This window comes from Centroberyx affinis, unplaced genomic scaffold, assembly GCF_046629955.1.
Source record: "Centroberyx affinis isolate AG114_WGS23_722 - 3 ecotype Tasmania unplaced genomic scaffold, CSIRO-AGI_Caff_v1 ptg001397l_1, whole genome shotgun sequence".
Classification (NCBI taxonomy): domain Eukaryota; kingdom Metazoa; phylum Chordata; class Actinopteri; order Beryciformes; family Berycidae; genus Centroberyx; species Centroberyx affinis.
The window spans coordinates 1-23681 of NW_027279879.1; the positions used below are offsets into that span (position 1 = coordinate 1).

Consider the following 23681-nt stretch of genomic DNA (forward strand, 5'->3'; position numbering starts at 1 on the left):
CCAGAGCAGGAAGAATTGGTGGTTAATTAACATGAACTACTGCAAAAGATGCTATGTGTACTAAAAAATGTAAATTTTCTCCCAAAGGCAAAAGGGAAAGATCACTTTAAACTATCAAATTAATTCATCTTGAGGCATAAACAAAGCATAAACTAAACTATGTTATGAAATTCACATACTCTAGAAACATGACCTGATTCTTTCCACCTGTCACGGCCAGGTTGTTGGCCTCATGCATTCTTTCCTGGTGATGATTAATGGCAGCTGAAGAGATTACAAATATGAAAGTATGAATATGTTTCAAAATATTCTACCTTGGGACAGTTTGCTGAGTTAGATTATGTAGCACAAGCACTATGTTTTCACCCAGACTCAGCAATGATCTTTGCATTCCTTGTTCCCAGGACTGTATCATCATTAGTCAGATGCACAGTTGAGAAAAAGGTTTTCCATTTCGCCATATAGGTTTTCCTCTGTATATAAAAATGTGCCTTGGTAAGTACAGGCAGGTACAGGCTTCTGGAAGACAACCATGTACTGGTTCTGTAGGTTTGCAATATAGTACATTGAAGTGAAAATCAAGCCTGATCTGTGTTTACACCAGCATACTCCAGTGAGAAGGGCATCATCACCCAGTACAGAGAAATTGTGTTCCTATGACAGCAGCTGTCAAGGATTAAAGTGTGCAGTTTGGGCAGCTTGGCAGGGAACAGAGTAGAAGCCTGAGATTCCAGCAGCTTGCATAGTCCTCGTGCATTTGCTCACAATGTCAGTCAGTAAGGGTATCTCAAACAGTAGCTGGAGGTCTTCAGAGGAAAGATGATAGGTCGCTGGCTGCTTCGACAGGCAGTAAAAAGCCTTGGAAGGGGTTATGGGGTGTTTTGGGCTCTCTGATTCAATAAATGGGCAGTCCTGCAAGCCAGCTGCTCAGTAGCTTTGCTTGGATAACTGACACCTTATATCCACTAGGCAGAGTGCCTTCTTATGTGGCTTACAGACAAATACCCATATAATATCTCATTTAGACATGATATCAGACCATTGCTGTTTGGCTCAGGAGTTTGAATCTTATTGTCATATTTATGCAGAGCATCATGTGAGGCGTATCTGCTAGAGAGACAGAGGCTCACCTCACACACGTTCAAAGTCAAACATACAAGAACACTGAGCAGAAGAACTTCAGGAGAGACAAGGACTGATTTAGGTCTACACTGCAGAATATGATATCCTTTCTGGGTAAAACTGGTTTTAATTGCAATTTATCAAAGAGAAGAACTATATATAATATCAAATGTTCTGTCTGATGATGTTATGTTGTCTTCTTTAGTCTAAAGGTCAACTAGTTACAAATGTGATAAAATGCTTCTGTATTAAGGTATGTGTTGACCACATTTAAAGCTTTTCCTCTTAAAGCATATTGCCTTGTGAAATAGTAGAATTGATGTTCAGTGGGTAGTTTATTCAAGGCATTATACACTTTTAAGAACTGCTAAAATACTGGGACTAATTTAGTTGTGAACTTTTTTAGCTGTAGGCTACTGCTGTAGGCTGCTCTCTCCTATAGGGCTGAGGTGGCTTCAAAGCGGAGTAAGTCTTTATAAGGCAAACCCATGTAGGGGGCACTAGAGTATGAGCTGTTTTGTACTGATTCTATTGGTTTTCTTTTTTTGTGAATTCATTACTTCCCACAGTTGGATAGAATAATCGGGCTTTGAGGAGAATCTAACATTGAGCAGTCTCTAGAATTGTTCAGTATTCTGAGAAAAATACCACTTGTGCATCCTAAACTGCCTACTAACAATTCTGTATAAGAAATGTGACCTTTTATACTGATTAGCCACACAAATATTCTTAAAATGCTTGACTAGCTCCACTTGTGTTTGGTAGACAGCTTACTAATAGTAATAGTAGTGGCTGCCATGAAAGATGCCAAAAATGTGGGAGCAAACAGGTGCACGAAGATTAGTGGTGGAACAGGGCAGGAGTGCCTTGTGGTTCACAGCTGTCATTTGTCACAATGCTAATGAAATGTCTCTCCTACAGAGGAAGCACCTGTACAAGTACTGTGTATTATTTTTTTAAATTTTTTTACAGCATTTTACTGCCAGGCTGTCGCCTTGCCCCAAAGGATTATGAGGAATTCTCTCCTCTGCTGCCGCGAGGTGCGGGGATACAATATGCAATGCACACTCAGTTCCTCTTGACTCTGTCAGCTACTGACTGATGTCTTTTAAAATATAATGCATCTACTTATATAGTATGTGACGTTTTAGATTAGTGCCATGAGGATTGTGCTGTTAACAAGTCTACTTGTTGCATTTTCACTGCTCTCCATCCCATCACAACTTGCCCAATATTCAAGGTGAGAGACACCATGCACAGGTATGTGACAGGTGTGCTGAACATGATATTTATGCTGAATTCATCATTTTAAAAGGACAAGTTGGGAATTTTTGTCTTAAAGATAAAAGTATTTATATTTGTTCTAAGTTAAAGCCATCAGTTAGCAGTAAAGGCCTTGGCACATCACCCTAACTGAAGTGTGCATGGTGTGTGAATTTGATTTGCTGCAAAGTGGTCCTCTTTCTCATCCTCATGTACTAAGTGTAAAACTTGGGTTAATATAAATTGGATTAATATAATTCCTTATCCTACTATCCTACTTGACTTTAGTAGTTGTGACATTTGTAGCAGGTGACTGAAAAAAACAAAAAACAAAAAACATAAGTAAATTCTGTGTGGCTCAATTGGATTTGAATCCATTTGTCGATTCAAATCCTGGGCTGAGCAACCATAAACCTGGACTCAATACCATAATCATACTATATATTTATTTAACATTTGGTTCCTGCAAAAGAGAAGACTTCTCAGTTCTGAAGAGTATAGCGCACGCTAACCTGCACTTTTTCATATTCTCTTTGGTGCTTCAATCATAGAACCAAGTGGCAACACTTTAGTTTTCGTATACAAAGAAAACTTCAAAGGCAGCAGACTGACAAGAGAATTTATTGAATGTAGACCTACATTATTCAGTGAGAGCAGTTCAATGAAAACTCATATTTTATGATTCTCATTGATGTCTCTCATTGAGGTTGCAGCTTATTCTTCAGCATCCTTTCCCTAAATGGATAAAAAAAGGGATCATAACTGACATTTGGCCTATGACAGGAAAATTTTGCCAGACTGATGTCAGAAAAAATATTTTGTCAAGCAACAGGCAGCTTTCACTTGGTCCATTTAACATCCCATTTGAATTGAAATGAATGTGCGCTGGAAGGGGATGTAAAATGGCCACGGCAGGGCACTGATACATCAAGTGAAAGCAACAGATGTTATTACTGTCTGGAACTGTCAAGCAACATTAGCTTGTTGAATCATTTATGCTGCTTTCATGTAAAATTGCATGCTTGCCTATAATTTAGTGTATGTATCATCAATAACAGCCTGTACTGTTAAAACAGCTCACTGTGCATTTCAAGAGTCCTATAATTCAACAGGTGTATTACGTACTTTGCCAATTTCACGGCTCTTGGCCCTCAGCTTGTTGACCTGGGACTCGGCGATGTCAGCACGCTCCTGAGCCTCCTCCATCTCATGCTGAACCTTCCTGTACCTGGACAGGTGAGTGTTGGCCTGCTCCTCCTGTTAGGAAATTGAGCACTGCAATCAATATTCATTCAGTCTGAAGATTAGAAGATATATTACTGCTGGTAATAAATCAGTCAACTGATTCCACAGTAAGTTTTTAGTGTCAAAAGTCAAACAGTGGTATGGTTTCAAATCATGTTATATGCATTATACGTTTCTTGCTATTTTCATATAACAGTGTTATGAGATATATGGTGGGTGAAGTGAGTGAGGAGAAGGTTACTTCTTAAGCTCAATGAAGCACCAGAAACCTAATTGTTAGTGGAAAAGTGAACTTGAAATTGCTTCGGATTACTTGAAAGTGAAGAGTAATGCAATTACAGCAATTACAGTCGAGGTGCACCATGAGCTAAGCAAGCTGTTCGTTTTCCAACAGAAGAAAACTGTTTGTATTTGGCAGCGCCCAGGTAAGAGTGTATGTAACTGTGCACAAGCAAGGTGGTGAAAAAGAGCTTGTGTATTGTGCTCAGTAAGTCTTCCTGGATAAATAAAGGTATAAAACAAACAAGTCAACAGACTTACAGCCTCCTCAGACTGCCTCTTGTAGGCCTTCACTTTCAGCTGCAGCTTGTCCACCAGATCCTGAAGCCTGGTAATGTTCTTCTTGTCCTCCTCAGTCTGCAGTTAACAGGAACTCATGAATAAAATCTCTTAAAGTGCACCTTTGTCAGAAGACCATACCAATCCAGTGAAAAACAGAACTACCTGGTAGGTGAGCTCCTTCACTCTTCTCTCATATTTACGAACACCTTTGACAGCATCTGCACCACGTCTCTGCTCAGCTTCAACTTCAGACTCAAGTTCACGAACCTGAAATATGACCAATTCTATTACTGAGATAGAAGATTTAAGGTTGAAAAAAAGTTGAAATGAGCAAATTCATTTTTTTTTTACCCTAGCCTCCAGTTTCTGGAGCTGCTTCTTGCCACCCTTCATGGCCAGGTTCTCAGCCTCATCCAGGCGGTGCTGCAGGTCCTTGACTGTGACCTCCAGGTTCTTCTTCATCCTCTCCAGATGAGAGCTGGTGTCCTGCTCCTTCTTCAACTCTTCTGCCATCATGGCAGCCTAAAATATGGCAACCATCACAACAGCAATGACTTCACCACAGCAAATAAAAAGCAACACAAAAGAGCAATTTTACATAAACCAGTTATGACTCACATCAGTGATGGCCTTCTTGGCCTTTTCTTCAGCATTTCTTGCTTCCTGGACAGAATCCTCCACCTCTCCTTGGATCTGAGCAAAATCAGCCTCCAGCTTCTTCTTGGTGTTGATGAGGCTGGTATTCTAAGGTTAATATGAAAGATGATGATTTTGCTTACGTTGAAACCCAGAACAATAACATTAAATTATATTCCCTCTTGTTAACCGGCCTCTGTCAATACCTGGGAGTGCAGCAGTGCCACACGCTCACTGGCATCAACCAGCTCCTGTTCAGCTGTTTTGCGGCTTCTGTCTGTCTGCTCCAAGGCAGCTCTCAGCTCCTCGATCTCAGCCAGCATCAGGTTGTTCCTGCGCTCCACCATGGCAACTTGCTCCCTCATGTCTTCCTGTCCTCTTATGGCATCATCAAGGTGCAGTTGGGCATCCTGAATTTAAAATGTAGATATAACTATCAACAAATGCCTCCAACTGCTTTTTTAAAGCATGATGTGCATGAAACATTTAATAGGATGTACCTTAAGCTGTCCCTGGACATTTCTCAGCTGTTTCTGGGCTTCAGCAGCCTGGCGGTTGGCGTGGCTCAGCTGAATCTCCATCTCATTCAGGTCTCCCTCCATCTTCTTCTTGATTCTCAGGGCATCGTTCCTGCTCCTGACCTCAGCATCCAAAGTGCTCTGCATGGACTCAATCACTCTCTGACTGTTCCTCTTGATCTGCTCTATCTCCTCATCCTTCTCCGCAAGTCTCCGATCAATTTCACCCTTAAGTTGGGTGAGCTCCAACTGAACACGGAGAATCTTGGATTCCTCATGCTCCAGGGTAGCCTGTGAAAAAATGTGATCTACGTCAACTGGAGGTAAACTAACATTAGTAGAGCACATAACAATTCATTCATTGACAAGACAAGATGAGACCAAGGCCTTTGCAAGTTGAGTCTCACACTAGACCTACGTATGCTATAATATTGTGCTAGTATTTTGAAATTGCATTATAACTAGAGCAGAATATGAATACAAACGGCACAATCCCCTTGTTTTTTTTTTGTTATTTCAGATTGTGTATTCATGCTTCATATTCTCACTAAGCTTTGGTCTAGAATTTGAATACATTTCGGTATTGTAAACAAAGCGGTTTGGATGAAGTAACTTCTACTGTCTTTGTAACTATAAGCGATGATGATTAGGATTCAACTTTACCTCTGCTTCCTCCAGAGCAGTCTGGATTTCTGTCTTCTCACTCTCCACTGTCTTCTTCCCCTTCTCAAGCTCATGAATTGTCTTGCCTGTCTCTCCAATTTGTTCAGTCAAATCCGAGATTTCCTCTGTTGGAGCAGTGTGCAGATTAGTATGGAAAAAGCATAATAATTACAAATATTAAGCAACTTGAAGATTTTATGTGTATGAAACAAAGTAAAGTAATGGAGATATTGGTTTTTGAACTGTTGTCTTTTGGAAAAAAAAGTAAATAATCACAAACAAGATTTGTGTGCTTACGTTGCAGGTTCTTGTTCTCCCTCTTCAGGGTCTCCAGGTGGTCCAGAGTTTCTTCATAGGAGTTCTTCATCTTGAACATCTCAGTGCTGAGAGAACGAGCCTCTTTCAGAGCTCCCTCCAGCTCTGCCTGGCTCTCCTCATACTTCTGCTTCCATTCTGCCAAAACCTGGGAATTCAATTATTCACATGAGAAAGTGGCTCAATGATTACATTTTTTGTTGCAAACTTCAAGCTGATAGTGGATCAAATACCTTGTCAAAGTTCCTCTGCTTCTTGTCAAGGTTTGCAGCCAGAGCATTAGCTCTCTCCACATCAATCATCAGGTCTTCCACTTCACCCTGCAGTCTCTGTTTCGTCTTTTCCAGAGAGGCACATTTTGCGTTCACAGCCTCAATTGATTCCTCAGCATCCTGGAGGCGCTGGGCAAGCTTTTTCCTGTAAAAACAGGCAAACTTGTTTTATGATGATTATCAGAATCAATACACGTGGAAGCTGTATGATTTCAGAGTTGTCCAATTACTTTGCCTCCTCAAGCTCCTCAGTGCGCTGGATAGCATCTGTCTCATATTTGCTCCTCCACTGAGCCACCTCGCTGTTGGCCTTGGATAATCCACGCTGCAGCTCACATTTGGCCTCCTGCTCCTCCTCATACTGCTCTCTGAGCAGTTCGCAGTCATGACGAGCTGACTGAACACCATGAGCCAGGGCATTCTTGGCCTTTGATTCAAATAAGAGTCTGATTAACATTTGTTTCTAATCTTTTGGTGGCTTTTTTCCTGTGATTATCTGATGATTTCATATCCCATTACCTTTACTTCCTCCTCAATGTGCCTCTTCAGCTCTTCAATCTGCTGGGTGTAAGCCTGCTTGCCCCTCGTCAGCTGAGAAACAAGAGCTTCTTTCTCTTCTAGCTGACGCCCAAATTCACCTAATCAAAGGTATTTATGACTGTACATTAGAACAGATGTACAACAAAAAATGTTACTAATGAAAATGTCAGCTGAATATGTACACATTCGGCTATATTCATACCATTTTCTGTTTGAAGTCTTGCTCTTTGTGCACTCATGTCATTCAGTTGACGAACATTTTCATCACTCTTGGTTTTGAGCTCACTTAGCTGATCTTCTAATGTCCTGCACATCTTTTCAAGATTACCCTGTTGAAATAAAACATTTATTAGTATCAAATTATGACTTTTTCTCCCCCCTTGTGTGTGTGGCACTCCTACCTTTGATTTGGCAACAGCCTCCATATTGCTTGAGAGGTCATCAATCTCCATCTTGAATTCACTTTTCTCTTTCTCCAGCTTCTGTTTGACACGCTGAAGGTTATCAATCTGCTCTCCCAGTTCTGCCACACTGTCAGCCTGCTTCTTGCGGAGAGCTGCAGCGGTGGCTTCGTGCTGCAATGTGGACTCTTCAAGATCACGACGCAGCTTCTGGAACTCAGCCTCACGCTTCTTGTTCATCTCAATCTGAGCAGCCGTTGCTCCACCAGCTTCCTCAAGCCTCTCACTGATCTCCTCAAGTTCCCTGGAGAGATCGGACCTCTGCTTCTCCACCTTGGCCCGAGCAGCGCGCTCAGCCTCAATCTCCTCCTCCAGCTCCTCAATACGAGCCTGAAAAACATGCGGTAATTGTAAATTGTTCACAATATTTGATTGTTCTCTTGCTTTGTTTAACACTTGTCTAAATTATACCTGGAGTTCCTTTATCTTTTTCTGGAGCTGGGCTCCAAGGGATTGCTCATCCTCAATCTTACTCAGGAGCTGGCTTGTCTCAAAGTCCTTCCTGTAGTGGATGAAATTAATTCAGCTCATTAAAGTTGGGGTTTTTACTAGAGCCCCTCATACAATAATATAAATTGCCATTTTTTGATTCTTACTTCTTTATTTTCTCATCAGACTGCTGCTTGTCATTCTCCAGATCCATTATGCTCTCCTGGGCCAGTTTCAGATCTCCTTCAAGCTTCCTTTTAGCTCGCTCAAGGTCCATACGAAGCTTCTTCTCTTGCTCCAGAGAACCTTCAAGCTGTCATGGATAGAGATTTTTAGTATATTTTTAGTATATTCTACATTCAATTGTTTTAAAATGTGGATTACTCACGTCATCCACTTGCTGCTCCAGCTTGGTCTTGGCCTTAGTCAGAGTGTTGACTTTGTCTTCCTCTGCCTGAAGATCATCAAGTGTCTGCTGATGCGCCTCTTGGAGGGCTTTCTTCTCCTTTGTCAGCTTGGCAATCATTTCATCTTGAGAAGCCATCTCCTCTGTAAGGTTTTTGACCTGTAAAATTTGATATGAATTTGAATTAACAAGGGTTTTCAATCTATATTGAAGTTAAAACAGATTATTAAAAGATAGATCTTGTAACCTTGTTCTCAGTGGCATGTTTTTCCTTTTCCACTTTGGCCAGAGTGAGCTCCAAGTCATCAATGTCTTTCTTCAGCTCAGAGCATTCATCCTCCAGTTTCCTCTTCTTTGCAGTCAGCTCAGCATTGACCTCCTCCTCATCCTCCAGCCTCTCACTTGTCTCTTTGACTTTAGCTTCAAGCTGGATTTTTGCTTTAATGAGCCCCTCGCACCTTTCCTCTGCATCAGAAAGGTTTTCTGTTTCCTAAAAGTCAATGCAAGCAGGTTCAGCTCATTGTCAAATCAATTATTTTATGTATTTACAGGACATTCAGAAATGAAAACACACATTGCGGCGATTCCACTTACAGACTGCACTTGTAACAAGAGGTCATTCTTTTCCTGCAGCAGGGAAACCATCTTTTCTTCAAGCTCTTTCTTCTTGGCCAGAGCCTTTGCAAGATCTTCCTTTGTTTTTTCAAAGGTCTCTTTCATTTGAGCCATCTCCTTCTCGGTCTCTGCACTCTTCAGCAGAGGCTTAATTTTGAAGTACAGCTTCATCCATGGCCAGGTTTTGACGTTCATGAATGAGCGGATGTTGTATTGGATGGAATAAATTGCTTCCCTGGTGATAAAAGACACAGAGGAAAATTAGATTTTCGTCACTGGCTCTGTTATTATTAATTGATATATACAGTCTTTAGGCTAAGGTGTTAAGACAGTTGGTTGAAATTGATATTATTATTTATATTTTTTTACTTATCAAAAGATAAAAAGATGTACATGAGCATGGCATCCCACTGAGTGTCACATTCAGCACCACGGACAGCAACCCTTCTGCCAGTGCAAGCTACTGGGGAGAATTCAGGAGGGCAGGTACATCCCTAATTATCTTTGACACCTGGGGAGGCTGACCTACATTGAACTCTTTTCAGCAGGGACAAGGACCGACTCTCCCAGAGAGAAGGACCGAATGCTGGACACCGGGCCATGAGCGAACCCAAAACAGGTATGTGTAACCGTATAAATTCAAGAGCTTTACAATAGAGAACTGCAGAACCCTGTTAATTGTGTTGGACTATTGGAAGGAAATATTGTGTTAGGGATATTTTATTGTACACTTAAGTCATGCACATTTTGATTTAGTTTAGCTGTTAACCAGACAGTATATATATATATATATATGTACTGTATATATATATATATATATATATATATATATGGCAGTATATGTCGGATATCTACAAAAATAACATTCAGTTTACCTCCTTTCCATCATCTTGACAAACTCTTTCCTCATAACGTATCCTCTGCAGAGAGCCTGAGTCATGGTCACCAGCTCAGCCAGTTTCTCATCTCTCATCTCCTCTAGCGTACCCAGCAGGCCAGCTTTGAAGAATACCTGAGAGCCAAATATTATCAGGTTGTTAATTAATGATGATGGTTGAAGCTAAATGTTTATCTCACGGGCTGTTGTGACATACAGTATGTAAAGACAGCCTTTGAAGGAAAGTGTTGCCTACACTACCTTAGTATGCCCAAACTTGTACTGAGAGTGGTCCACATTGATGGAACCTAGCAGTTTCTCTGAGGCTTTCTTGTTGTCAATGAACTGTCCCTCTGGGATGACGCTGGCATTCAATACTTTGTATCTAAAACAGTAATGATTTAGTTTGGTTAGAACACGCGTTTGAAGACAGTAAACAATATCCAATAACTATCTATATTATATTCCAACTACCTCTGCTTGAAGTCACCATAGAGGATTCTGCTGGGGAAACCCTTTCTGCAGATTCTGATACCTTCCAGTACACCGTTACACCTCAGCTGGTGGATGACCAGGAAGTTCTCCATAAGACCTATAATAAATTGTTTAATAAAGTCATTTTTCAAACACTATAGTCCTACCAGAAACAGTCAAAGCACATGGTAGCTTCTTTGATTGGCTTTTTGTCTCCCATTTCTTTTGTCTTATTAACCATCAACATACTTGACAAAGAGCACATACTGTACCTGGAGTCTTTGATTCATTGGGAATCAAGCAGCGCACAAAATGAGGATGTGTGCTCCTCAAATTGGTCATCAGCTTGCCCAAATTCTCCTGAATAATTAAACAAAAATTGTAAATACATGAAATTAGACATAAATGCTATGTATCAATGCAGCCAAAATTACACGTGTCCAATATACAGTACCCTGAACAGAGCAGACACAGTCTGGAAGGAACCACCCTTCTTCTTGCCAGCCTTCTTGCCACCACCCTCAGCTGTCAGTGGAATGACAATTGCATTTGTATGATTAAATTCAACATAAGTGATGAATTTGCAATTTAACTATCTCATCAAGTGTAGATAGATCACAGAATGTACCTTCTGGTCCACCATGGGCTACATAAAGGAAGGCCAGCAGTTTCACTGAAGACTTCTGGTAGAGTTGAACAACTGAGTCATTCAGGGGGTCCTTATTTTTGTCAAGCCATCCATTAATGTTATAGTCCACAGTGCCGGCATAGTGCACCAAAGAGAAGTGAGCCTCAGCCTTGCCTTTGGCTGGCTTTGGTTTCTCGAAGGCCTTGCTTTTGCCAAGATGCTGGTCATGTAGCTTGTTCTTGAAGGTAGTGTCTGAAGCCTTGGGGAACATGCACTCCTCTTCAAGGATGGAGAAGATGCCCATCGGCTGTCACAATGAAAATCATTATTAAAAAACAGACTTTAAAGTGATCAGATTGTTCTTTGTTTTGAATATCATGTGACCCACCTTCTCAATAAGCTCAATACAGGCAGCCAGATCCATACCAAAGTCAATGAACTCCCATTCAATTCCCTCTTTCTTGTACTCTTCTTGCTCCAGGACAAACATGTGGTGGTTGAAGAACTGTTGCAGTTTCTCATTGGTGAAGTTGATGCACAGCTGTTCCAAGCTGTTGAACTGATTTTCAAAAAGAATATCAAAAACAAAGCCAAGGTAATTGCTTAATGATAAATGAAGACCTTTATGCAAATGAAGTTTTTGCTCAGCAAAAATACTTACATCAAAGATTTCAAATCCAGCAATGTCTAGCACACCAATGAAGAACTGTCTTGGCTGCTTTGTGTCCAACATCTCATTGATACGGACGACCATCCACAGGAACATTTTCTCATAGACAGACTTGCAGAGAGCCATTACAGCGTTGTTGACCTGATTTTACAAATGAATGATATAACATTAACAGGGTTGAAATGTTTTGTTGTCTTTTTTTTTCTTTTTGTTGATCTTCTTGCTGTTCCAGTCTCAATTAAATGTTTATTATAGTAACCTGTAATCTGTCAGTGTTGCAACAACAAACAATAAATTGATTCAAAGTTACATTGGTTAAATAGCCTAAAAAACATACAGAACTGCAATCTATAGGACTATATGAGAGTATCTTACCTGTGGGACAGTCTGACCCTTAGTCACCATCTCATTTCCGACTTTCACCCTCGGGTAGCACAGTGCCTTGAGCACATCAGCAGAGTTCAGGCCCATGAGATATGAGATTTTATCAGCGACTGTAAAGAAGAGAGAAATCAGAGATAACATTGTTGCTTTGTAGGGTTTAGAGTCTAGGCTATGGACTATTTCATGGCTGTTTACTAGTTTTTGCAAAATTACTGCAATTAATAAACAAAGGAAAAGGAAAGAATGGCATACCCTCAGTGCCATCAGGCTCAGCCTGCTCTTCACGTTGTTTCTGCTTGAACTTCATGTTACCATGGTGCACCACAGCTCCAGTCAGCTTGTAGATGCCGATCTTCTCCTCCGCAGTGAAGCCCAAGATGTCAATGGCAGTCTGTGAGTATCGAATTATTGTTCGAATTATTGTTTTGAATAAGTCTTGCTTTTAGAGAGTAAATTAAAACATTCTCAAATGCATACTTTTTTTTTTTGCAAAAAAATTGAATTGTATCATTTTATAATTTTCTTACATCAGTGGCAATGAACTCCTCAATATCATTGATACTCTTGACTGTGATTTCACCTTGACTGATCATGTGATAGTCATACGGGTTGGTGGTGATCAGAAGTGCCTCTGAAAGAAACAACCTTGGTTAATCCTGGCAGGTAAACACACGGTGCTGCAGGTTATGGCATTTAAAATTCAAAATCTCATACCCAGCAGCTCAGGTTTGTGGCCTGTCATGAGCTGGTAGAAGATGTGGTAGCTTCTCTCAGCAGACAGCTGGAACGTCACTCTAGACTTCTCCAGCAGGTCTGTTGTTCAGACAGCACACAGTATTACAGTTAGACACGTGGTCAGTGAGCTGAAGGTATACAACAAACTGTGGCATAGCTAAGTTTCTAGCCTTACATGTTTCAATGTCTGCTGAGGCCAGCTTTCCACTTGTTCCAAAATGGATTCTGATGAATTTACCCTAAATAAAAAACACACTGCAATTTAGAATTTATATTTTGTTTGCAATATGACATTTCTGATTCTGTTATTGTTGATATTGTTTAAAAAGACTTGTGTCAGCACTTACAAAACGGGAGGAGTTGTCATTCCTCACAGTCTTGGCATTACCGTAGGCCTCCAGCAGGGGATTGGCTGCAATGATTTGATCCTCCAGCGACCCCTTCATTAAGACAGACAAATTGTTAGATTGCATTAAATACACCTAACCATCAGACCACCATGATCCAGATTATACGGACACTTGACAGTAACACTGATATATAAGTTGCTTTGCTAAAAACTTTGTTCACACTTTTGCCCCGAGGAAAGCTTTATCCTTGTACCTGCATCTTGCTGGCAGTTTGCTCTTGTTTCTTTCCTCCAGCCACTGCGATTGTCGCAAAGTACTGGATGACACGCTTGGTGTTGACAGTCTTCCCTGCACCAGATTCTCCACTTTGAACAGAAATACAAGGCAATTAGCACTGAAACCTATTGGTTTGTTAAACTCAACAAATCTTGAAAGAAACTCTACACTTGGTCAGACTATTGGTGTGCTGTATGCTGTCCAGTCTATGTTATGTTGTCCTGTCAATGTTAAAAAAAAAGATATTGTTCCATCAACATGCAACTATATACTGTATTGATCACAGGCTTAAGTAAAGTCACTCATTTGTAAAACTGTGTATAAGAAGCAAACTCACGTGATGAGGATAGACTGATTCTCACGGTCTGTGGAAAAGTAACATATTTTTAGGTTGTTTGATTGATAGGTATGTTTCACATGTTCTGCTTTGTGTTTATTATTTAGTAAATGGATAACCATTGCTATAAAGATATACCCAATAATATGGTGTTATACCATCATCTTAGGACAAGTTACATCAAAATTGATTATCAAAAAAAGGGGTTCTGATTAACTAGTACTTACACAGCATGTCCTCAAGCGTTCTATAAAGACATATTTTGTAAGTTGCAAACTTTTTTTATATACTGTACACTCTGATTGTTCTTTTTCGTAAAATGTTGTCCCATTTCTCCATACCTGTGAGCATGAACTGATAGGCGTTGTCAGAGATGGAGAAGATGTGGGGTGGAGCCTCAATCCTCTTTTTGCCTCTGTATGCTGATACAACCACAGCGTCATACACTGGGAGCCACTTGTAGGGGTTCACAGTGACGCAGAACAGCCCAGAGTAGGTCTGCAGCAACAGAGAGGATTGTCACTCCTAATTATTCAACCAACGTTTCATCTACTGATGTACTGATTAGACTTTTTGGCTCAAACTCACGTAGATCATCCATGCTGCATAGCGCTCTTTGAGGTTATATAGCACAGCGGGCTCATTGAGGTGGGTCATCATGGCCATGTCCTCAATCTTATCGAACTTTGGAGGATTCATGGGGTGGATGTCATCCTCTTTTACAGTGATGCTCTAGACCAAGAGAGACAGAAGGCACAGAAGTGGGGAGTTAAGTTATAATAGTGGACTGGTGTAGATACTCTGTCATTATTCATATTCTGTTATTATTCATACTGTATAGTCATAGAGATTACAATGAAAAAAGACTTTTCCTTTAAATGGCTTATCATTGAGAAAAGATAAATCAACACATTTTGGCCGGTAAGAGTGAGTAAAACTTTTTAAACTGAATTTCAAGTGCCTTGATTTTCCATCACAAAAACAAACTTTTTCATTAATTGAGCACCCAGTCCTACATTAACAGTTGTACTCAAGCATCGAATCCCCAAGTGAAACCACATCAGCCTCAGGGTTACTGTAAATTGCATCAATCCAGTTTGTACAAAAGCAGTTTTTCACTGTGAATTAAAAAGTGATGTGATCTAAAAAGTGATTTAGAAAAGAAAATATCATTTTAAATTTCAATGCCATCATTCTCACCTTTCCACACAGAGTATCAACTGTGGCTTTGCCACCATCTCTCTTCACAAGTTTCCCCTTGAGGTACATCTCACCCGGCTCAGTCACAAAGTAAGCTGTTTTAGCATCAAATGGAGTGTTTTGAGCCTCAATTCTCTCTCTCTCTGGCTTCCGGAGGAAAACGGACGCCGGGCCAAAACACTCCATCTCTGCGTCAGTGCTCATGATGGCACCTTACTTTGGGATTGGAGAAGAAGAGGGAAATTCTGTTCAATTTAATTAGAATGTAGAGAACAGAGCAATATGGGCATCATTATATTTTTACAAGTGTATGTTTCATTCAGTCAGTGACAAAGTTAGACCATGTGTACACATACAGAAGCTACATTTTCAGTTTATGTTACAACAGAATGACTTCATATTTAAGTTTTCCATTAACTGTACAGCATCATTGTTGATGCCAGGACTTCTTATATGTGCCACAACCTCCAAAAGTCTCAGACACACTTAGTGATAAGTAGAAATAGGCAGCAACAATATAACTAGTATTGTCAATGGCTGATTATTAACCATGACTTTAAAAAACAAAAAAACAAAAACATCATCAACAAACACAGTCACAAGGTGAGAGATACTTCACAAGTACAAATTCCTATATTCAAGTAAATATTTTCACATGGGCACTAAGTACTCAGAGTACTGAGCCATTAGTTAAAAATGTTTTTTGGACACTTTAAAAGATTGGCAAGAACAATTTACCTTGTTTCCTCCCTCCAGAAGAACAGATACGATGCTGGTCTATGAGGATTCTGAGGAAAGACAAATAAGTTTGAATTAATAATTATTATTGTGTATTTAAAAGTTAACTTACTGTACTCTGAAATCCTGGCATAAAGCAGCTCTGTATTCCCTGTGTGGTGTATGCAAGTATCTTGGCAATAAGTGGTCATGCCCAGCATTGTTCATTAAGCTGTTGGCTTTCTCCATGCTAATAAAAGACTGCAACTCACTCACCTTGACTGGTTGCTTGTCAGTCCTTGGGGGCGCTCAGTGTTGCTTCTTATATAGAGAGATGAGTGTTCAGTCAGCAGAAATGACTTGCTTTATTTGGTCATGTCATTTTACACTGTTTAGCCATGTATTTTTGCCACAAATCTGATCTCTTGCATCTTCTATCACTAGTCTACACTGACTAATTTATATTTATTACACATTAAACTACCATCACGTATGCTATTCATGAATCATTAGTTTACAATGGCAGAGTTTAGGCATTGGTAAGCATTTAAATTGCAAAGAGACTGTACTGTTTGTTCCAAAATGATTGTCATTACGGTTCATTAGCCTGTTCAACTGGCCATAGTTTCCCATTGCTGTCATCACCAAATAAACCGAGCATTATCAACTAAGCCATACTAGACCAGATGCCAATGGGATGTTTTTCCCAGTCATTCATAAAGGCATAGTATTATTCAGTATGGATTGTTTGTGTTGTGTTTGTTACAAAGAGAGAGCACATAACACTGTTTTACACTTACTCTAGATTACTGTACTTTAGGAATAACGGCGCCACACAATAGATATTAAATGAACCTCCTAAAACTGCAGACTGAATTTCACAGGCTATAAATAGATCAAGACACAATGTAGCATTTCTTAACCTTGTGCAAATATTGTTTTGGGAGGCGTATCAGTTACTGACGTTCAGACATTGTTTGGTCTTATGTTTACACTAATCTCCTTAATGCACCTTGGCACTGGAGCGGATCCTACTTTAGCCGTGGAGAAGCTCTCATATGTCACTGGCATTCTGCTGCAGAAGCCTTGCAAGTCTTTCGTCTGACAAAGGAGCAAAATTGGGCGTAACAGTTGCCAGTCTAGGAACTTGTGAAAATGATGATACCTCATGATAGCAGAAACACTTGCTGAGGTCTACATTTTATGAAATCCCAAACTTAATTAGATTCATTCTCTGGGAACGAAGGGCAATAAAAACAAGAACAATATTCGTATTTATAGCGCTTTCATTTTCCCTGTCCTGTCACTCATGTATGTGGAAAATTAGCAATAAAAAGTTTTACATCTACATTTTGAAACCTAGACATTAAAATATAATGAACAACAGATGGTCTAATTGCTCCCAAATACACTGTTGACTGAGGAGCGAGTAGCACTAATAATGACATTAGAAATAAAACTAAAGTGATGCAGGCACACATGAACAGTGACTGTAGCTAAAGGTGTGTGTGGGTGTTGCAGTTTTCACCTAACTTCAACACATATTCTAGTATTAGATTTTAAGTTCAAATGGAATGGTTATGAGTGTATGTTTATGCACATTATTACATTACAAGTCACACATTGCATTGCCATCATAAGAAAAATAACTTGGCAAACAAATGGCAATGGCATTTGCTTTGAAGTTCTCTTGCTACAACATATCACAACTTCAGCACATCAAAACATTTTTCACTTGACTGCAAATACGAACAGCATCTTATTTCCCAATGCTTTCATCTAGCCAGAATTGTGCAAAAGCTGCAGTGCAACATTCGTAATATGTCTGCCAGCACAGTGTCATTCCAAACTGCCATCAAATAGTAAAAGCTTACAGGATCCTTGAAAGGATAATTCGACCTTTTCGAATGATAATACCACTTGCCAAGAAGTCTAATTATCTCATTACAACAATCTAGGGTGGAAATCTTGGAGAAGGGCCTATACTTGAGTTAATGTGATAAGATTATATCTGTCACTGGAGCAGTCTGTGACAGGAGCGCCGGAGAACATCGGGATCTATCACTTTTTGAGGCAGTAATGTGTGACATGATGTGAGTAACTTTATCTGCTTTAGATTATAACAAACACTTGCGTGTGTGTAAGTAAATTGGACTTGAGTCAAGTCAAATCATACACTACTGATTATGATCACACACTGTTGTTAGGCAGTTGCAGTACATCACTAGAGATGTAACAAAGGCATCAATGACACAGCATATACTTTATTTCTTATGCAGCAGAGAGTGGCATTACAATAGTTTTGCATTATTTTCTCCGCTCTACCACATTCTCAAAATAATTTTTCTTGGGACCAAAAACTGATTTTACAAGCTACTGTTTAAGCTTATCTAACAAAAGCAACCCTGTTTTTAGGCTAATTTACCTACTATCCTATTACGTTTTAACAAATACTGTAGAATAATTTAGGATCTACAGCTCTATTTCCCTGATTACATGGCATAAAGGAAGACAGGTTAGAGAATGGGTTGTTTTTTAAAACCATTATTGCACATTTTCCACTTTCCAACAAGTCTACACAATTTCCAAGAAGAGAAGGGGGCCTGTGCTACTGGTTTTGCTTTGAGCCATCTGATGAAAAGAGACTGGGGAACTCTATGATTTCCTTTGGTGCTTTATGGCTGTTCCAGGTCAACAGTTTGTGGGTGTAAAATTCAATAAGGCTGTATAATGATCCCAAAAAACAAATTCGCCTCATCATAGTAACAGTAAGTGAGGTAAAAGGGCGAAAATAGGTACTGTCATGTTCCTTATACTTCTTCGACCTCTAACATCACCGTACATGACTTCTATTGAGCTCTTTGGAAGGGAATGAGTGTCCGGTTTCCAACAATCCCCTACTGACATTACTCCAAGACAGTGTGGTGCCCCGCTCACGCAGCTTGATCAGTGCTTTGGTTTCACAATTCCCGCTCCACAGATGGCCTGAAAAGACCACCCTTGTCTTGAACTTATGTCAAGTTTTCGTACATATCTAGAAATCCGCTGCCTCGGATGTTTGATTTGTGAGTTATGAGTTGAGTTATGAGGTTGTGATAATCCTAGAGCTCAGACTGATGACATCAGGTGTAACCATCCGACTGCTCCTTTGCCCTCTCACAACATACGAGGATCCAAATGGGTCTATTAGAAAGAAAAAGGCGTCGGGTTTCGAAAGATTGCCCATAATCCAATATCGTGTACATTATAGGGTCCATCAGGCAGGAATGTGCTGGAATTTTGCAAAAAATGGCAATTCAAAAATTGCATGTTGTGGGCTTTTATAGTGTTGGAGAAGGCTAGCCATAGATAAATCAGACATCCATTTTTTCTATGAGGGGTGGAAGTAACAAAAATGAAATGATTAAAAATAGATGTGATGAAAATGCATGTGAATTGAAAACAAGAGGGATGAAAATATATGTGAATTAAAAAAACAGAAATTTGTGAATTAAGGGGTTCACATTAATTTGTGAAAAAAAGAAAACAGAAATAATTAGTTTTTTAATTTGATAAAAATAGAAGCATTTTGATCATTTATCACCACTTTCTATCATTGATCATTTATCATTAAAACAACAAAATTGCCATTTGTTGTTTAAGGTGAGCCCCAGAAAGATGGAAGTAACAAAAATTAACTAATAAATTGATGAAAATGGTGAGGAAAATGAATGTGAATTGAAAAACAGTGTGGAGAACTTGCACGTGAATTCAAAGAGAGAGTAAGTTCAATGGTGATTTGATTAAATAACTGGTGATTATAATTGTTCCTTTCATTCATTACTCATACTAAAAATTGCTACTTATCGCTTCAAAGCTAAATGTCAGTCAAAAACCACGGCCACTGACAAACCTCCTTCGACGGGTCTGTTGTAGCCAGGAACAGTCAAGAGTCGAGCAATTAGCTGAGCTTCAGTGGGTGTCGTTTTTGATTGACATTTAACTTTGAGAGCGCAAGTAACAAAACTTTCTCACGCCAAACCTTAAAGCAATATTCCACTTTTAACATGGGTTTTTTTTTTTTTTCATGGAGGGGGACCTCCATGAAAACCAGAATATAAACTACTCACCAAGATCGGATGTAGCTGGACGAGTTTGTAGCGTTTGTAGCGTTTGAATGAGCCACAAAAACAGCCTGAAAACTGACATTCAACAAGTTTGTGAACAGATTCAACAACATATCGCACTTTTAAGACAATAAAGCAGTCATTGGTCCGTCATCATTTTGCATTTCTATTCTTGGTTTACGCTAAAATTAGTATTTAAAAATAAAAGTAGATCCGGTCTGCCAAACAGGAACTATCTGTCCTATCTGTCCTCTATCAATAAAAATGCTATTTGGAGAAATTATGTTCTAAAACGTTGGACCCACAGTCAGTTGAAAATCACAGTAGTGGGATCTGTTATTGAATCTGTTCACAAACGTGTTAAATGTACATTTTCAGGCTATTTTCGTGGCCTCATTACTACAAACTCGTCCAGCTGCATCTGATCTTGGTGAGTAGTTTATATTCTGGTTTTCAAGGCGGTCAAGTGCCCAATAACCACCATGTTAAAACTAAGTGAAATATTGCTTTAAAACAACCTTGAAGTCACAACGAAACCGCATTTTGAGAGAATCTTGCTTCCTCCTGTTGAAACAGGATACTGGGGCGGGACACAACACAGGAGGGATCACTCAAAAGTGTCAACTAATGGGATGTCAGTTAGGGAGAGAAAGGCAGGTTTATTTGATGGGAAGGCAGAGGGGCAGGACTGTTCAAATGCCTGTGATGGTTTTACTGGCTGGAGTTTTTATGTACGCCTCCTGGTACACGATGATGTCACCAATAAAGTTTTCTGTTTTCCATGAAGTAAAACTAATGAGATTTTCATATAAAAATACAATGAAATAAATGTTTTGTCTTTTTTTTGGCATTTTTGTCAAATAGGTGTATGGTTTGATAGAATGAGCTAAAAAGGCGAATTCAGTCGTTTTTCATTTCAGTGTGACTTTAAGGGTAATTTTGCAGTGCAAGTGAGGAATGAAAGGAAAATTTGTCACCTTGGAATTTATAGTCACGTCACAATTTATCACTTTCTACTCCAATCTACTCAATTCACATGCATTTTCATCATGCTGTTTTTCATCAATTCCGTTCATCAACTCATTTTCATCACCTCTGCATTTATCAGTTAATTTTTGTTACTTCCACACTTCTAGGCACTATCGGTTGCTCACTTTAAATGATAAATGGCAATTTGTTGTTTGAATGATAAATGCTGAGTGATAGAAAGCGGTGACGAGTGATGAAAATGGCTGTTTTTTTGTTTCTTTTTAAATCAAATCACCTCTGTTTTAATAAAATCATTTATACAATAATTTATCAAATCACTTGACAATTGATCACTCTCTTGTTTACAATATTTTCATCACACTTATTTTTTATCATTTAATATCCATTACTTTCACCATTCATATTTTCCAGTGTATTATTGCATCTCTGTGACAAAAACAGTCAAAGGTGACATCAGAATACGACCCACAAATGTTTTTGTGGGTTTTTCCTCTGTTGTGGGTTCTTTCTCTACACTGTTGAAATTCAAAGGTTTAAAGACAAAAAGACAACTTAAACTTTATGTTGAATCACTTTCACGCATATATTCTTTAGCTGCTGCTTGTGACATTTCACTTGAGTCTGTCAGCGAGTCTACGGTAAATTAAGTTAAAGCACTTTGTTTACGGCCCCATTGTCAGAGGTTTAATCCACAGTGAACAGGTGGTGACCAGATCTGTGTCTACAGGTTTGAAACAGGCTCTTGTGTTGTCTCAAGGGTGCAGATGTATTTTTAAATCAGTTCTTTTAATGGTCTTGTTCTACTGTGTGTCCTGACAGATGAACTGAAGATGCTAACCCTGCAGCTTGACCTTCCCCTAAGTCGAGTGTTTGTTCCCCATACACAGCAAGGAGCGGATCATGTTATATGATGTTTAGTAGTTTGCATTCTTTCCTTGTTGAAAGATGACACTGAAATACCGAGGACTTCACACCTTACAAAATAGGCATATATATTCAATAAAAATGTGATACTCGATCTCTTATCCTCCAGTGAGTGCTTATTTGGAAGAAATATAAATATAGCTGTCTCCTCAGCAATGATCTCAGAGCTCAGCCATTTGTCACTTTGCATCAAGTCTTATTGTGGAACAACCTTTGATATAAAACGATCTTCTCCTCTTTGGTCTGGTGGCCTCTCTCTTACAAAGGGCCACTGTTAACTGTTAATCACAATTGTGGCGCCATTTCTATACGTAAAATATAGATAGAACAAATTAATAATGATGCTATGCAATGTAACATCAATGTAATTTCATAGTTTTCAAAAGAAACTTTTCATCTTACTACATGTATGTCAAATGTTAATTATCAGCTTAGTTTCTGCAGCTACAGTTGCTACTTTTGCATTTCATTTGTTATAGTAGGTTGTAGGTTGACTTTGTTGATGTTGGACAGTTGGTATTTTATATTACTTTAAATGATTAAGTGGGGAAGCTTATCAATAGCTAATTAATAGTAGAAAATAATTTTTCCCAAGTTGTCATTTCTATGATTGTCCAACAAGACAGGAGTCTTGAAAGACTGGAATGAGAAACTGAATAGAGCAATATGGGTATCATGATGTACAATATACATTACATCATAACTAATGGTAGTTATGATGTAATGTACTGTATGTTGTACAAGTTTGCTTCATTGAACAACTGAACCTGGTAATTGTATTCCTCCTTCCACACAGACTTATTTTGATTACTTCCTCCCATCAGTTTGGTCAGAAATATGTCATATTTTTTTATATTTCTGTACTACAGTCTACTCTTTACAAAATCATACAGTAGAATCTTGCTAAAGTGAATCCTTCAAGAATGGAAGGCTTTCAGACAAGTAAAATATTTTCTGTGACTAAAATACATTTAAATACCAGACCAAGGCTTATTCCAAATTTTAAACATCTATGAACCAATCAAATTCCTTTACATTTGCTATATTATCATTATTTTACTTACATCTATATTTTTAAGAGATGAATAATTAGTCGATAAATGGGCATATACAGAAATAAACTTGAGACTACAGTGAGACAAAGCAGCGGCATCGCTGTGTGTTGTGGTTCTGAGGCGTCTATTTTCATCGCAGGCCCCTGACTTGACATAGTGCAAAATACGTTTGAAGCACATATATAAACTGTAAGGTCACCAGACTGACAGTATCATTATCACCATTATTGAAAGATTTGCAGTTATCGTAACCTAGAGGGCTTTTACGTGATAACAGGCATCAGTTCTCAACAAGGTTATTTGGAATGGTAAAACTACACAGCCAACATTTAGAGACAAAAACTTTCTCAAAATAGCTTTTTTGTTCCAGTGCCGCTATGAATTATTAGCTATACTGCTGATACAATTTTGACGATTTGACTTATTTCTAACATTGGACATGCTTTTCATTGTCTTAGTTTAAATACAAAAAAGAGCTGTCTGTAATTGTCTAGAGATGCCATCTATAGTGCATTATCAGTTACTAATTCATGTTGTCCATTTTGATTTTGTGGAGTACCACCGAGTGGCTTTGATAAACATGACTTGATTGTTAAATTGTACATATTTGTAAAAAATTAATGACTGCATGCCATTAGTTAAAAGTGATTGACAGATATTGTTTGTTGCTGGCTGCAGCACGATATATTCTACATTACCCAGAGGGACTTTCATCTCAGTCTCTCTCTAGATTTATGACACTAATTTGGTCTAAAAATGTTAATATCCTGTCTACTAGCCGTTAAGTGAAAGAATATCATCACCATTATGTTTAAACTGTACAGAGTTGTAATTACTTTAAAAAAGATGCCTTAATTGAAACAAACATGGACTTTTTTTTTTAAATAAATGATACCACTCTCATCTATATAT

At 38.9% G+C, this 23681-nt stretch overlaps 1 protein-coding gene across 1 annotated transcript; it reads right to left on the reverse strand.

The window, feature by feature from the left end:
• Positions 1-2990: 2990 nt before the first annotated feature.
• LOC139649810 (myosin heavy chain, fast skeletal muscle-like) lies at positions 2991-15983 on the reverse strand. The gene is made up of 41 exons (XM_071526312.1): positions 15971-15983; positions 15716-15765; positions 14978-15193; positions 14366-14509; positions 14119-14275; positions 13778-13805; positions 13418-13529; positions 13162-13254; positions 12990-13053; positions 12794-12892; positions 12607-12710; positions 12332-12470; positions 12071-12189; positions 11687-11836; positions 11414-11584; positions 11026-11332; positions 10852-10922; positions 10670-10757; positions 10398-10515; positions 10185-10308; positions 9922-10058; positions 9026-9281; positions 8679-8921; positions 8414-8590; positions 8193-8338; positions 8008-8098; positions 7537-7926; positions 7338-7464; positions 7115-7233; positions 6826-7022; positions 6557-6740; positions 6306-6471; positions 6009-6133; positions 5328-5636; positions 5034-5237; positions 4810-4935; positions 4543-4713; positions 4354-4458; positions 4171-4266; positions 3511-3642; positions 2991-3120 (listed from the first exon to the last, which is right to left on the reverse strand). Exons 3-41 carry the CDS (start codon positions 15179-15181, stop codon positions 3100-3102), a joined length of 5814 nt encoding a protein of 1937 aa, XP_071382413.1. The 5' UTR covers positions 15182-15193; positions 15716-15765; positions 15971-15983; the 3' UTR covers positions 2991-3099.
• Positions 15984-23681: the final 7698 nt, after the last annotated feature.

Excerpts from the sequence above, each read along its gene's own strand:
- LOC139649810 (XM_071526312.1), bottom strand. The coding sequence starts at position 15,181 with ATGAGCACTGACGCAGAGATGGAGTGTTTTGGCCCGGCGTCCGTTTTC. Across the intron at positions 8,591-8,678 it reads AACATGCCACTGAGAACAAG|GTCAAAAACCTTACAGAGGA; the intron begins GTTACAAGATCT and ends CAAATTTTACAG. Across the intron at positions 6,741-6,825 it reads GAGGAGCTTGAGGAGGCAAA|GAAAAAGCTTGCCCAGCGCC; the intron begins GTAATTGGACAA and ends CTGTTTTTACAG.